We start from the raw sequence: 17372 nt of genomic DNA, 5'->3' as shown, positions 1-17372 counted from the left end.
AATGGAAAGAGAGTAACGATAGATGAAATCGGGGAACAAAACATGGAAGCAATAATAAGTAGTTGCTGGAAGATTTAATTGGTAAGACACCATGGGGATGTACATGTGTTTCTACTCGTGTTTATGCACGTGTGATATTGTGCTTGTATGCAGTTTTATTGCATACGACCCTTTCTGATTCCTCAATAATTGTAACTACGTACAACATACTTGTTCTAGTAATATTCCTTGATAATTCTTTATGAGGCAAAACAGAATATGCTTTTAATTTGTTCCCGGACGGGTGCAAACATATATACCCACGTGTACCAACATATAGAATTGTATATATGTATATGTAATATATTAGAGTATAATGTAATATCCTTTTTGTGTATTCCTTAATTTCAATTGGGGGAGTTTTGGGGAGGAATACACCTTGTACAGTAGTTACGCATTACATTGTATGTAACGTGGTCGACATGAACATGTACGCAGTGAACAGTTCTGTTCAATTCATATTTTTTCGGATGAAAGTTATTGCACGTCGTATGGTACATGTACATGTTCATGCAGTAAGGCGAATGCATACTTCACCTTAATTTTAACAATTACCACCCCCTGCTCCAAACTTTGTTCTTCTCACGTACTTTACAAATTATTTTACTAGCGTTACAAATATATAAAGAAATAAGGAAGCTTAAAAAGTATGGTCATTTTATTAATGTGCATACAAATTTGTGTAAAATTTTTTAATATTCTTAAGGTAAAAAAAAAAAAAAAAAGAAAAAAAATAGGAGATAGAAAATTATATCGTTGCTCAGAAGAGCTGTACACAGATCTCGATAGAAGAGATTAAAAAATGGAAAAAGCTCAAAAAAAAAAAAAAGGAATAAAAAAAAATAAAATAAAGCAATGGGAAGCAATATAAAATAAAACAAACTGAAATAAAGCAATGGGAAGCAATATAAAATAAAACAAACTGAAATAAAGCAATGGGAAGTAATATAAAATAATACAAAATGAAATAAAATAATTACGAACAAACAAAAACACGACAGCATAAATTTTAGAAAATTGAAAAAAATAAAAAAGTAAATTTTATCCAATTCTGCCAATTTTTATCACACGAAGCAGAAACAATATAACCAACTCGGACTTTTGCAATTGGGTTATACAAAAGGATGACTGAAGACATGAAAGGATGAAAAATTTTGTATACAATAGTGCAAATTCAAAAAAAAAAAAAAAAAAAATGAAATAAAAAAAGAAAAGAAAAAATGAAGATAAAAAAATAAACGTAAATGATAAAAAAATAATAAAAAAGATCAAATGACAGGAAAAGGGGCGTAACACATATGGACAGTACAAAGGGGGCGCATAACAAAAGTGGATATAAAAATGGGGTTAAAGTTAGAACGGAAAATCGTCAAATTTTAAAATGGAAAATGGCAAATATTAAAACGGAAAATGGCAAATATTAAAACGGAAAATGGCAAATATTAAAACGGAAAATGTCAAATATTAAAACGGAAAATCGTCAAAATTTGAAATGAAAAATTGTCAAATTTAAAAAAAAAAAAACCCAATTTTATCAAAAAATGCCAAATTTTAAAATGGAAATGCAAATAGGTCGTAGGGCATAAAAAATAAAATAAAATAAATAATTAAATGAATACAAAAATTTAAAACAAACTGAGTACTGAACTTTTCCTTTAAACATAATTCTTTACACTTTGAAAGTCAGTCATAAATGTGCCATAGGAGTCGTAATCAAATAGGAAAGATTGTTTTTCGAGATCTTTTCGAATTTTGGTTTTTAAAATAGTACATGTTCTTATACAACTAAAGATATACTGAACCTTTTGCCCTAAAAAAAAAAAAAATTAATTAGTCACAAGAAAATTATTTAAATGGTTTAATGTTACAATTACTAAAGAATGTGTATAGCTCCTTTCCCGATACAATGTATAATTGATATATGCCATATTGTATGTGATATGGAATTTACTATGTATCATTCACTACGTTGTATATTTTTTAAGAAGGGCAAAAATTATGACTGATGCATAAAAATATATTTACGTTTGCTCACTTTTGTACCTGTGAAAAGGGTTAAAACGGACTTAACAATATTTATAGTTATTATTATTTCCATAAAATAATTGAAATATATACTTCTACTTCCATAGTAATATAATGAACTGTTCATTTTTTCATTTGAAATAAATGCAAAAGATAATATTGTAATTATAACATACAACAATAATTTCAAAAAACACCATACACTTAATATAAAAAAAAATTTGCCTGACTTTTTTAATAATGATGATATATCATTAGTATAAGCATATATTCCTTGACATGTTAATATAATAACAATAGCTAAATCGAAAATGGAAAAAAAGAAAATGGTTTTACTGATTATATTTATATAAGGTATATATAAAACGAATAGTAAATTTAAAAAAAATTCTAGTAAATATATAAATAATACTGTATTCCATAATACATAAAGAAATATTTTTGTTTTACGTGTTTTATAATTATCTATGTTCAAATTTAATTTGTTTATTGGAAATCCCCATTTATTTCTACTGTCTTTATACACATTATAAAATTCTGACAAGTGCGGCTTATTAGACATGATTAGTTTAAACAGGGGTTGGAAAAAAAGATAAGATAAAATAATGGAAAATGTATTGCTACTGCTGTTGCTACTGCGGTTGGTGTTACTGTTTCTACTGCGGTTGTTATTGTATTGATAATGTTATTGCTATTGTATTGGTAATGGTAATGACGATACGGTGAAGCTCTACGCCTTTGAGGCTATAACCAAATGAAACTCTGAAGAACGTTCTAGGTTAATTAAATAAAGCTTACTTATACTCCCCGTCAATTCATTTGTCTCACCTCTGTTCACTTTTTTAATTTAGTATCATCAGATGCACTCCAATCCGCTATATTTCTATCCAGTGCACTGCGATTTGGGCAATTATATTCTATTCAGTTTATTCAATTCGATTTAATTTATCCAACTAAATTTAATTTATTCAATCAATTCAATTTATTCAATTCAATTTATTCAATTCAATTTATTCAATTCAATTTAATATATTTAATTTAACTTTTTTTTAATATAATTTCTTTTTTTCTTTTTTTTTTTTTGTCCCTTCACCTTTGCCGCTCTTCTGTGTCCACGATTTTAATTCGATGGCGGCTGTCCTTTTTTTATTTTATCGTAAAGAAAAAAAAAAAAAAAAAAATTTTATCTCCTTAGATAAATTAATTTTATTTTGCTTCGCTTTTTTTTTGTTCCTTTGGAAACACAAAATTTCATAAGATGCCTTAAACAAATATTTGGGCCAGAAGTTTAGCCGAAAATTGTTCATGTAATGTGTTTCGTTTTGCCAAAGTAACAGTAGACTGGTAAAATATTTTCCTTTTTCAAATTAAATAAACACAAAACATAGGTGTGCACATTTGATATACAGAGCGTAGTTACATATAAAGTACTGATAATTACAGTGGTTGTATTGACGGGATAAAGGTGAGGTAACATACTATAACGCACTGAAAAAAAAAAAAAAAAAAAATTTTTTTTTTTTTTTATAATACACAAAAAAAAAGTGTTTTCTCTGTCGCAATGAATCATTCAAGCAGTAGTGTCTAAGTGAAGTGGTAAAAGCCAGTTCGAAAAAGGTGTACGGATGTGTGTCCTTTTGTGTGCACGTACAGAAGTGCACGTTCTACGTAGTACACACATATATATATGTATACATATATGTATACTTGGACGATTTTTTTTTTCTTTGTACGCCTTATCGCTGTTCATTTCACCCTCATCCTCAATTTTCACTTGACTTTAACGTGAACTTGACTTCAATTTAATTTATCTTCAATTTAATTTAACTTCAATTTAATTTAACTTCAACTTAATTTAACTTCAATTCAATTTAACTTCAACTTAATTTAACTTCAACTTAATTTAACTTCAACTTAATTTAAATTCAACTTAATTTAAATTCAACTTAATTTAACTTCAATTTAATTTATCTTAATTTTGATTTTAATTTTTTTTTCCTTTTTTTGGCCATGCCCCAGTATTTTTACTGCCACTTATTAATTCCCTTTCCCAGTTGTATCACGTTATTTCAGACAATTTTTTTTTTTTTTTTTTTTTTATTTCTTCTCCTTTGCTGCATTATTATAAAACTAGTTACAAATAAAATAATTTCAGTTTTAGTTTTAGTTTTAGTTTTAATTTTAGTTTTAGTTTTAGTTTTAATTTTAATTTTTTTTTTTTTTTTTTTAGTTTATCTTTTTTGTACTACCCCTTTTTACTTCTTACCTATTTTCACTTTAATAATTTTTTGCCTTATTCAATATTAAACACTCCTTACTCTTTGCTATTTTTCCCATATAATAGTACAAAGTATATACATGCGTTTTACTTTTTTTTATATAATTTTCTATACCAAAAGAAAAAATAAAATAAAACGAAATGAAACAAAGTGAAACATACTGTTAATTATCGTCTTAAAAATAAGGTAAAAACATTGTAAACAATTATATATCTCTAGCTTTTCAAATAAAAAATAAAATAGAATAATACTGCTACCACTACCACTACTACTACTACTACTACTTCTACTACTATTAATAATAATAATCTGTAAAACAGGAAGAAATAGTAATAATCAGAAAGACTCTTTATGCAATTTTGTGCATAAATAGAACAAAACGTAACAGATGTTCCTGGGTTAATATACTTCCATATAAAGAATAAAAAAAAAAAATTAATAAATAAAACGAATAAGTAAAAATGAAACGAATAAGTAAAAATAAAATGAATAAATAAAAATAAAACGAATTAGTAAAAATAAAACGAATTAGTAAAAATAAAATGAATAAGTAAAAATAAAACGAATTAGTAAAGATAAAATGAATAAGTAAAAATAAAATGAATTAGTAAAAATAAAACGAATTAGTAAAAATAAAAAGAATAAGTAAAAATAAAACGAATTAGTAAAGATAAAATGAATAAGTAAAAATAAAATGAATTAGTAAAAATAAAATAAATTTTGAAAGCGAAAGTTTTACATGGTTGCGTAAAAATATATTTAAAAAAAATAAAAAAAGAAAAAAACTACTTGGGTGATAATAAATTTGAAGAAGTGGGAAAAGGCACACATCAGTACATACATATACATATAAAAAGATATATTAGTGTATGTACATGTGTGTATATATATTTGTATTTGTATGTATCATGGGAAACCTGAACCGCTTCGAAAAGGAGCAAATAGAAAAAAAAAATAAAAATAAATAAAATACATAAGTGCAGATTGGAAGTTATATTATTAACAGGTACATCCTTGGTAGTGAAAACGGATAAGCAGTTACTCGAGTGTACATGCATATGTGACTACATATACAAATGTTCGTACATACATCTGTACACATAAATATATACCTATATATAGATATATACACACATGTATATGCATGTTGCATTTTATAATCCCTCGCTTCGTGGATGTAGCAATGAGCATTTCTGCTTGTAAATGTGCTCTTTATCATTTTATAATTTTAACAGTTTCGTATTATGCACATTTGTCATTAAACCATATTAAATTAGTTGAAACTGCATAGAGGTATGGTACATAAGTGGGAAATATAGAAAGATGTGCAGCATGTGTTTATGTATGTTGACATGTATTAACTACGCACTTTTGCATTAAGCAGACAGGGGGGAAAAATTGATTAGCATAAGTGGTAAAAAGGTGTATACATGCATATGTGCTTATATAAATAAGTACATATATACTTATGTGAACATACATATTAACAACAACGCTACAACAACTTTAACATTTGTCGTTGAAAAGGGTAAAAATTGAGCTTTATGGTAGGTATTCCTTTGTTCATAAAAAATAAATTGATAATTTATTTTTTCATTAGTATGATTCCCTTTTTTCCCTGCGTTCAAATGGGAAGGTGCATGTACATGTACAGGTATATATATATATATATATATATATGCACATACATATGTATGTGGGGGTGTTTAAAGAGCTCCTACAAGTACCATCTTAAAGGAAATGGAAAATAAAATGAAAATAAAAATGGAAATACAATGAATTGTATATACTCCAATATTCTCTAATATTATCTGATATAATCTTAAAAGATCTAATATTATCCGCTGTTAGTGAGAATTCCCTTTAAAGGTAGTGTACATTATTTTAAAAATCTCCACAAGTTTCGGTTACTCCCTGTCATTGTGAACTTAGTGTTGCATGCGAACAGAATAAAAATTGTACTCAAAATGTAATTGCTTTATTCTCTTTATCAATTTTTTTTTTTTTTTTTTTTTCCTTCGGTGAGCTTAATTTTTCAAAAGATGAAACAAGGTAATTGATATTTTTCCATTATAATATGCAATATTTGAAAATTAAAAAAATGTAAATTATATTCTGAATTTACCTTCACTATATTATTTTTTATTATTTTAAATATGTCGTAAAGGTGGATGACACCTAACTCGTGTGAAAAAAAAAAAGAAAAAATAGCTAGCTGGATATATATATATATATATATATATATATATATATATATATATGTATATATATATATATTTTTTTTTTATCTTCCTTTTTTTGTATAAAAAATAGCAAAACATAAAGTAGTGAAACGTAATACAATGTAATGCGGCGCTATAAGATGTAATCGATATAACATAAATGGGCTACAATTGGTACAAATGATGATTTATATCCTTATATGCCCCTTTAAAACGTTTTTTCTTCCTCCCACTCACTTTCTCTCGTACCAAAAGTCATTTCTTATGATTACGTAAGTGTAAGCACGGCAGTGGGTCTGTTGACCATATGTAAAATAAAGACGGTTTAAAGAAACATAAAAATGAGAAAATGAAAAATATGAATTTTTTGATAAATAAAAGTATATTTTTTATTTTTTCCAAAATAACAACGTTTTTTTGTTGGGCAGAAAAAAAAAAATTAAATGAACAAGTCATAAAATATGTAGAGAATTCGAAAATAATTAATCATCCAATAGACACAAGTATAACAAACTTTTACTTTATTTCAAATGAAATAAACAAACTTGTAAACATAAGAAATAAGCTGCTTGTTTGTGATAAGCAAAGTAGGAAACGAATAACGGAGAAATGCTTCAATCTGTACTGCTTTTTAATTACAAGTGCAAAATTAAAAAAAAAAAATAATAATTTTTTCAAAAGAAAAATTCTGGAATATGTGGAGGAGACCATTGCTAGAAGTATTGAAAAAATAAAAATTGAGGATATAGATAAGAAACTCATTCCGTATAGTATATACATAAGAAGCGAAAAGTCGCTCGGTAGTTTAGTGGCAGACTTGAATATAGCCTGCTCCAGTTATCTCAATAAAATCAACAGCGTCAGGATAAGGTAAGGGAGGAAACGCATGAACGTGTGAATATGCATGGGTGCATATATGTGTACATATACCGATGTATACGTATGTGTATAAGTATATGCATATGTACATTAGTTAGGGAAAAACAAAACAAAACAAAGGGCGAATAATTTTTAGTCTGACAAATGGACAAGAGCGTTCAGTGTGCTTATACTGGACCTTTTTTTCCTTTTCCTTTTCCTTTTATTATTATTTATTTATTTTTATTTTATATTTTTTTGTTCGATCCTTTTTACCCAGACACTTGATAATAGACAAGGATGAAATAAACATCGATGAGGAGTGGAAGAAGAAGCACGAATGTTTCTTTAACAAGAAGAAACTTAAAATACCTATAAGCAAACATAATTATGAGTATATTTTGAACGGTTTACATAAATCCAGTTTGAGAAAGCAAGTCCTTTACTTGCTTAACATTCCGTTTGAAAACAAAAATTTAAATAAAGATGTAATAAATATATTAAAAAAAAGATATGACATAGCTACTAAAATGGGGTATAAAAATTGGGCACATTATTCCATATCACACTTTACTAGTGAAAAGAATAATTATGATAAAGTAAATGACTTTCTTGCATTAGTAAAGATGAAAATAGACAAAGAGTATGATACAGTAAAATGTAGTATGGAAAAGACAATTAATCTAGAAAAAAGTACCAACATGCAGGTTAACATTGATGATAAAAAGGATAGTTGTGTCAAGTTAGCCATATATGACTGGAATTATTACTATAATAAAATTCTGAACAAGTCAGATGAATATTTAATAAATACATATTTTCCACATGCACATGTTTTGAAAAATTTTCTTATTATTGTTTCAAAAATTTACAATTTTGCATATGAGGAGGTGAAACAAGAGGCAGGTCAAGAGAGATGGGGAAAGAATAGTCATATCTATAAAATAAAAAAGAAGCGGAATGAGAAAATTATGAATAGTAATATTATGAATGGTAAGAACTTGTTAGATAATACAAGAAGAGAACAAGACAAGAGTGGAAGTAATTTATTAGGGTATATATATATAATGCCTTATAAGGACATCAGTTTTATGGATTATTTTAGAATTCCGTTAATAGATTCTTTACCAAATACATGTTTAATATGTGCTGGTCATGTACTAATTGATTATAGATTTCTCAGTAGTGTACCGATCGAAAAGAAGCTATTTAGTTGTTCCGAAATTTTAACATTATTTCATGAATTTGGTCATGCATATCATTTATTATTTTTATCTACTAAATATAATATGTACAGGATGTCAAATATGCCATTAGATTATGCTGAATTGTTTTCTCATATTAATGAACACGTTGCTAATAATTATAATATTATGTACAATTTATCAAATAATATAAATGACAATTCTAAGATCAATGAGTACCTTTTTAAAACGATGAAATTTGATTACTCACGACTGGCCAATATATTTTCCCAGTCGATGCTTGACTACGCAATTCATAATCTCGACCCGTATGCGTTTTTTGAGGGTCATCAAGGTATGGTAAGCTGTGCAGAAGTGGTAATACGCAGCATACGGGGAACACGCAGCAAAAATTGTAATTCACATAGAGATAGTGATAAATATGGGATGCATACATATCATGAAAATAGTTATGACCATTCCTTGGACAAATTTTACAGTACCGTTGAAAAGTATTTTCCGTATAGTTTTTCTTCTCACTATTCTATACATTCAACTAGTTTTCCGTACCATTTTTCATGTTGCTATGCTGGATCGGTCTTAAGTTATCTGTTCGCTGAAATGCGGGTGCTCCTTAACTTTTCAACAGATAACTTATCTTTAAAAAAATATAGCTCCTTAGTTTCATTTCAAAGAAAATTTTACGAGATTATTGAGGACGATTTGACATTTGATGCGAACCCTTCAATAATAACTCATGCACTGGCTAACAAAAAAATGCTTTTAAGAAAAGCAGCTCATTACTGATAAGTCATATTGTTACGAAGCAAAGGAGGTAGTAACGGGGGGCGTCAGCACGCAAGTACTGGACGAACAGCGTGCAAAATGCGACCATGTAATGGCCCATTTTTTATTCGTACCTTATTATTTATACCTTATTATTTACACCTTATTATTTACACCTTATTATTTATACCTTATTATTTATACCTTATTATTTATACCTTATTATTTATACCTTATTATTTACACCTTATTATTTATACCTTATTATTTATACCTTATTATTTATACCTTATTATTTACACCTTATTATTTATACCTTATTATTTACACCTTATTATTATACCTTATTATTTATACCTTATTATTTATACCTTATTATTTATACCTTATTATTTATACCTTATTATTTACACCTTATTATTTACACCTTATTATTTACACCTTATTATTTACACCTTATTTTTTTTATATATGCCTTAATGTTTTTTATTTACACTTTTTATTATTTTTTATCCATACTTTATGTTATTTCAAATTTATTTTATTTCATCTGATTTGATTTTATTTCTTTTCACTTTATTAATATTACTTTTATTTATTTATTTATTTATTTTTTTTTCCCCATTAAAATTGTCTGCGCCTATTTAGCACCTCGCTGTATATCACTTCGACAAATTGTACATTATAACTCAATGTACCATAGTACTACTCAATTTGACGAATTGTTACTCATTATTGCTTAAGATTGACCCAGTTCATTTATTTCATTTTGCTTTACCTTGCTTCTTTCCAGCTTCATTATATGTTATATTTTTGGTTGAATGGACTACAATATGCTACATGAAATTATTTGTTATAAGTCCTAATGTTCCTCAAAAGGATTAAATGTAAAAATTCCTTAGTTTTAATTTTTAAATAAAACGAAAATTATGTTTTATCTGTATGTTGAAAGTGTAGACCTTTCTATATATGCCATTATAAACAAGCCTGAAACATACGTAAATAATACATATACATACGAACATGTACAAAAGCGCGGGCCTATTTTCACATGTATGATATATATATATATATATATATATATATATATATATATATAGATAGATAGATATAGATATGTACATATATATGTACATAATACCATGTACAAGCTTATATTTGCTTTTAAGTTACAATGGGATGTACCACGTGAAAGGAAAATGAAAAACATGGGAAATAATCATTTTACCTAACTCAAGCTTAGCACTTAACTACATCATAGTTTTAAATATGAACTAAAATAAAATAAGGAAAAATTGTCAAGTATAAAAAGGGATGACAAATTAAAAATGAACAGGAGAAAATATAAAATAAAATTAATTAAGGGCGTACAACTGTGAACGCATATTATATGGAATAATGTAAGCATTCGAAATAAAAGGGAGAAAAAGGAAAAGGAAAAAAATAAAAAAAGAAAGAAAAAGAAAAGAAAAAGAAAAGAAAAAGAAAAAAAAAAGAAAGAAAGCCATAAATTTGTGCTTATAAAAATACTAGATGAGAAAAGCATTAAGATGAAAGTAAAATAGTAAAATAGGGCAAAAAAAAAATAAAAAAAAAAATTAAAAAATAATTAAAAAAAGATAAAAAAAAAATATAGTATATTAAAGATAAAAAATAAAATGAAGTATTAATGATGAAAGATATAATAAAGTATTAATGTAAAAAAATAAAAGCATAAGTAAAAAATAATAAATTAAATTTATAATATACAAAGAACATAATGTATATACGAATAAATGCGTCATAACTTGCTATAAAAAATTTTTGAAAGAATGAGAAAGAGAATTTGTACGGATACAAATTGCTTTCCGTGTTTGGATTCCTTTTTTTTGTTAAGTTATCTGGAGTTATTGAAATAGTTTGTTCATATGAATTAAATTTTTGTTGTATTATTCCTTTTGTTGTTTTTCTTTTCTATTTCTTTTACTGTGCATTTATTTAATTTACAATTTTGCATTGCTTAGCTACTTGAACTGGCTAGTTTGTTTTCTCCCTAAGCATCTCAGAATTACTGTCATTTAAAAAATTTTATGAGAATAGTTGCGTGGGGGAATAAACTAATCTTTTCCTTAGAAAAATAAAGGGCTATGATATAGCCATACTCGCCCGATTGCGTATATATATATATATATATATATATATTTATTTAAATATATATATGTGTGTATATATATGCATATGTATATATAAGCGTGTATATATGTAACTGCATATGTAAAATTGTATGTGTAAGCTCGTATGTGAAGAAAAGAGGGCAAAGTTAACTGCGAATAATGGACATAGAAAAATGTAGGTGCTACTACAAAATACTTAACGTCCAAAACAATGCTACTTTAGAGGAGATTAAGAAAAGCTATAAAAAAATAATACTACAATATCATCCAGATAAGAATGCACATTTGCCTGAAGAAGAGCAAAGAAGATGCACAAATATATTTAGATGTGTTCAAGAAGCATACGAATGTTTAATTGATGAAAAACGTAGAAAATGGTATGACAAAAATAGATGGCGTATTATTAGGGGGAAAGGAGATGAAGAAGAGGCGGATGAAGCTGCATGTGGACCAAATGGACAGTGGGAAAGAAGTACGAAGGACGTGAACAGGTATTACAGTGGTAGCAGAACAAAGATAAATATATGGGAATACTTTAGCAATAACTGTTACAACGGATTTGATGACAAGGAAGAGAACAATTTTTATAATGTGTATAAAAAATTATTTGAAAATATAATAAAAGAAGAAAATGAAGAATTAACATGGAGTTATAATAATAGACATAAAGAAGATAAAGAAGAAAAAATTAATGCCCCAAGCTTTGGTAATTCGAAGACGAGTGGAAAAGATATAGATGATTTTTATGATTATTGGACAAATTTTTCAACAGTAAAAAAATTTGATTATTATTATGAGTACTTAAAAAATGCTGAGTTTGAAAATAGGAATGTTAGGAGGAATTTAAAGAAAGCAGGGGAAAAAAGAAGCATAAAAGAAAGAAAGGAATACAATGATAATATTAGATCACTTGTACAGCATTTAAAAAAACATGATATACGTTATTTAAACAGAGTCGTTGAAATTGCGGAGGAAAAAAGAAAAAAAATTGAAGAAATAGAAAGGCATAAAAAGCAGCAGATGATGTTAAAAAGAAAACTGCTGTTTGAGCAGAATAATTTTAAGCGGGAATATTTGGAGCATAAGGAAAATGATAACTCAAGTGCTCGCTGGTCCTCATCTAATGAGGATAATTTCGAAAATAAAGGACAATCCACTTATAATGGGTGCACATATGGGGAAGAATTACGTAGGAAAAACCCCGATCAAAAGAAAGAAGAAAAGGTGAAAAAAGGCGCTAATCCTAATGAAGGGGATGTTAAAGCGGCTGTTTCGAGCATCGAAGCTAAGACCACGAACGCTGCTAATGCTACGAATGCGGTTTGCACTGCTAGTGAGCATAAAAAGAGAATGCATACGGGAGATGACAACGACGACGATGAGGAAGATACAATTGTTTACAATAAAATTATCTATAGATGTGATGTATGTAGAAAAAATTTCAAAAGCATGAAGCAATACACTTCTCATGAGTCTTCGAAAAAACATTTAACCAACTTTTTGAAAAATGCGCAAAAGTACGAATTGAACGGTATTTTTAGAGAAGACGAAGGAGGTGAAACGGGAAAGGAGGTACATAAAGAGGTGCAGCAAAAAGATTGGAAAGAGGTACAGAATGACGTATGTGAAGACGTGGAGCAAGAAGTAGGACAAGAGAACAGTTCTGAAATACGAGACGAGGAAAAAAGTAAAGCAGAAGGAAGCGTAAAGAAAGAGAAGAAGAAGAAGAAGATGAAGATGAAGAAAAAGAAGGAGGAGATGGAAAAAGAAAACACACCTTATTGTAGAAATACACAAAAGGATACGAACTCTGCCGAGAAGTCTTCAAATTCTAATGAGGATTTATTATCATGGTATAAAAATGGCAAAAAGAAGAATAAAGATATATTCCTACAAGCAGAAAAGAGTGTGTTTGAGAATAAGGATTCTTTACATGAGGACCTGAAGGTTAGCAATTCTAGTAGTGATTATTATGAAACATCAAGAAGAAAGAAAAAAAAACCCAAAAAAAAAAAAAAAAAAGAAGGTATGAATACAATTAATAAGGAAGTAAACAATCCTTCTAAAATAAATAAGGATGGTACAAACAAACAAAAAGTGAATGGTCAAACAGAGTGTAAATTAAAAGAGAGCATAAACAAAAATCAGTGCAAAGTATGTAATGAAACTTTTAATTCTAGAAATAAATTATTTGAACACATACAAACGGAAGGGCATGCAGCATATAAGGACATGACCATACCTACAAAAATGAGTAAAAATAGGAGGGAACGTTAATAAATAAAAAGAAGAGAGACCCTTAATAAAAAATAAATAGAATAAATAGATAAATAAATAAATAAATAAATATATATATATATATATATATATATATATATATATATATATATATATATGTGCTATAAAAATTTTTTAAACAAAAATGTTGAGCTTACACGGTTTAACCATTTTAGGATAAAGTGGTATTCTTGAAATATATTTTTTTTCGTAATAGCTATTTATTTATGTGCGTTATATACCTTTTAGTGTGTGTTACCATCACTGCTGCTAATACGGCTACTACTGTAGCAGTTGGTATTTAATTTTTTTTAGTAGTTATTCGTAATGTGTGGTCATTCTTTTATTTATATTATTTATTGCATTTTTTCTTTTTTTTTTTTTTTTCCTTCACGTATATGTATGTATATGTACGTATTTGTATATGTATGTATACAAAGATATATTACATTTTTACGCCGCACCTTCTTTTTCATTAACTATTTTTTTACAAAGCGACGAGTTTGCTTTTAAGTACCTTTTCAAATATTGTAAATTTTTTTTATTATTTTAAAGAATTAAAACTAGAGTAAATTTTAAAGACATGTAGTGAAACACTACTAGTACAACTGTTTATTCGCTTATATGTATTACGTGAAAGGTACGTAATGGTGCGTTATAAGGATGTAATTGAAATGCCTCTTTTGCTTATTTTGCCTTTTCTATCACTTCTACCACTTCTACCACTTCTGCCACTTCTGCCACTTCTGCCACTTCTGCCACTTCTGCCACTTCTGCCACTTTTACCACTTCTATCACATCTACCACATCTACCACTTCTATCACTTCTACCACTTTTTTTTTTTTTTTTATTAATGTACAGTACATTCGTAAATGAGTACATATATTTTACAAGAAATACAGAAATAAAATAATTTTATATTTAACGTGTTTTGTAATGAACTTTCATGTTTTACGTATATTCGTTTATTCGACTTGAAATTGTAGACTGTAGACGGTTGTTTTGCTTTGCCTCAACTTGTTATATGTTGTCTTATTTTGTTACATTCTGTTTTATACTGTTTTATTGTAATCTTTTTTTTTTTTTTTTTTTTTATCTAGTTTCTCATACTTACCTACTGTACGTTTGTTTTTTTAATTATATAGTCTTTATTACGACAGTTATATTTATACATATCGTTATAAAATGTTTTGATTGTTTTAGGTCTTTCCCGTCTGCCTATGCATAAGCATAGGTAAATATATGTTCATATATACAAATATGTGTTTGTGGATGTGTGTACATAAGTGCATATATGTAATAACTATATGTGCAAGCCTTGAATTTTACAAACGCGTGCATATGTTAAATACAATGCACATATTTGTATTGACGTTATTATAATGAAAATTATCATCTTTGGAATATTTATTTTTTCTTAAAATAAAATATTATATTTTGCTTTTTTATATATGTTTGCTCTTTTCTTGTTGCACATGAAAAGAACGATATTTAGAAAATACCACATTGGAGTAATATGACATAAAAAAATGAAACAAATGGGTTTCCTATCACGCGTACGTACTTATGTACATACGTCCATAGGTTACATACATATACATATGTACAATTACACGTACACCTACACATCCTCAGTTTTTATCTCCGTTTGTATGCTTACACGTTTGAACTGTTCCCTATATGATACTGAGGAAACAAAAAAAAAAAAAAAAAAAAAAAAAAATGTATTTGAGCAAAGAAATATATTTTTACTCATTGTTGTTACACATATGAATATGTTAATCATACACACGCACAAATTTGCGTATATATCTTCATACTCTTTGTACTAGCAAATTAAACCAAATATGTATGTTAGCGCATGCATGGCGGCAAAACAGAATATTCATAAGAGTGTACTGCATATATATGCGTACATACATATGTATGTATATTCAAAAATACGAAAACGCGATTTTCATTTTTATTTTCGTTTTCATTTTCATTTTTATTTTCATTTTTATATTTACTTCTGTTTTATCTTTGTTTTATTTTCATTTTAATTTTCATTTTTATATTTACTTCTGTTTTATCTTTGTTTTATTTTAATTTAATATCATTTTTTTATTTTTGCTTCTCTTTGTAAACTAGTAAGATTTGCAATACATTCTACTGCAGTTAATACGAAATGGAAGTACCTTCCATACTCCAAAAAAAAAAAAAAATATATAAAAAAATAAATAAAATATTTAGCATAAAATACGCTATAAAATATTTTGTATAATATACAGTAAAATATATGGTAAAAGAAAAACTTTGCTTTTAAGGAAGTAATACATATGATACAATAAATAAGAAAAAATCAAGTATTTTTTTTTTTTTTTTTTGTGTATTGAGGGATATTTACGCCTTACGCTTCGAAAGAAATAAAAAATATCATACATATAAATACATCGTATATACTTGTATATTCTTATATATACTTTTATATACATATATATACTTGTATATTCTTATATATACTTGTATATTCTTATATATACATATATATACTTGTATATACATATATATATATATATATACTTGTAATATTTACATACTCGCATACGTCCATATATGTGAACTAAGGACGCAGGAATAAATTTAAAAAAGCTGAAGAAAAAATAATAATATAATAGTAATAACATAATAATACCGCAGTTATAACATAACAATGACCTAGTAATACCATATAATACCACAATAATACTGCAATAATATAAGTAAAAAAGGGCTTTTAAAACTATGTGCACATACCATAAAGGCACTCCAAAAAAGGGTATATAAATATATCCTTATGTATGTAGCATTAGCATGTTCATTACATTCGTACGTTTATTATATTGGTATATATGCGTATTATTTTGGTACATATGTATATACGTATGTTTGTATGTTTCCATGTGAGAGAGTAAAAAACTCGTATGTATACGTACATATGCGTTCATAATTTTTTACAAACTGCATATGTGAAAGAATAAAAATTATGACTGCAAAAAACAAAAAAAAAAAAAAAAAAGGGGGATATATGAGTAATATGCTAGTTGATTTGGACATGTAAAATATGATCGTTTCATTTGTGAACAACAACTAGATTGAAAATTTGAGCACAAACATAGAATTGTAAGGAGCTAATTTAAAGAAGGACGTACTTTTGATGAGTTCGCATTGACTATATATATATATATATATATATATATATATGTTTGTGTATGTATATATATACTTATGTGTACAGAATTATACACATTAATACTCAATTTAACGCATTTCTTCTTTTTTTTTTTTTTTTTTGACACATAATAATATCGCATTTACAGTCCTTTTCATTTGTACAAAATGCTTACTTATTGTTCCCCTTTTTTTTTTTCCTCCCCCCAGCGAAAAATTAGAAATTTGAATACTCTTAACCTGTTATTCCTATTTAGTGATAAGTTTGCAGATAAACGTACTTGTGTATAAGTATATACGTGTATATGTTCATATGTATATATGCATATTTGCGTATATATGGATATATATGTACAAAT

General features: G+C 27.0%; 3 protein-coding genes across 3 annotated transcripts; 2 read left to right on the top strand and 1 right to left on the bottom strand.

Moving 5' to 3' along the window:
* Window positions 1–1694: 1694 nt before the first annotated feature.
* Window positions 1695–2626, bottom strand: PmUG01_08021600 (conserved Plasmodium protein, unknown function; the record flags this gene model as incomplete). The annotated part of the gene is made up of 2 exons (XM_029004366.1): window positions 1695–1849; window positions 2083–2626. The coding sequence occupies 2 exons, from the start codon at window positions 2624–2626 to the stop codon at window positions 1695–1697; spliced, it is 699 nt and encodes a 232-aa protein (XP_028861062.1).
* Window positions 2627–6914: 4288 nt separating this feature from the next.
* On the top strand, window positions 6915–9414 carry PmUG01_08021500 (DnaJ protein, putative; the record flags this gene model as incomplete). The annotated part of the gene is made up of 2 exons (XM_029004365.1): window positions 6915–7435; window positions 7704–9414. 2 exons carry the CDS (start codon window positions 6915–6917, stop codon window positions 9412–9414), a joined length of 2232 nt encoding a protein of 743 aa, XP_028861061.1.
* A 2291-nt stretch (window positions 9415–11705) lies between these two features.
* Window positions 11706–13823, top strand: PmUG01_08021400 (DnaJ protein, putative; the record flags this gene model as incomplete). The annotated part of the gene is made up of 1 exon (XM_029004364.1): window positions 11706–13823. The coding sequence occupies one exon, from the start codon at window positions 11706–11708 to the stop codon at window positions 13821–13823; it is 2118 nt and encodes a 705-aa protein (XP_028861060.1).
* Window positions 13824–17372: the final 3549 nt, after the last annotated feature.

Source organism: Plasmodium malariae (genome assembly GCF_900090045.1).
Source record: "Plasmodium malariae genome assembly, chromosome: 8".
Lineage (NCBI taxonomy): Eukaryota > Apicomplexa > Aconoidasida > Haemosporida > Plasmodiidae > Plasmodium > Plasmodium malariae.
The sequence above is the reverse complement of the archived record's forward strand: the minus strand, read 5'-3'. Positions and strand labels throughout refer to the sequence as shown.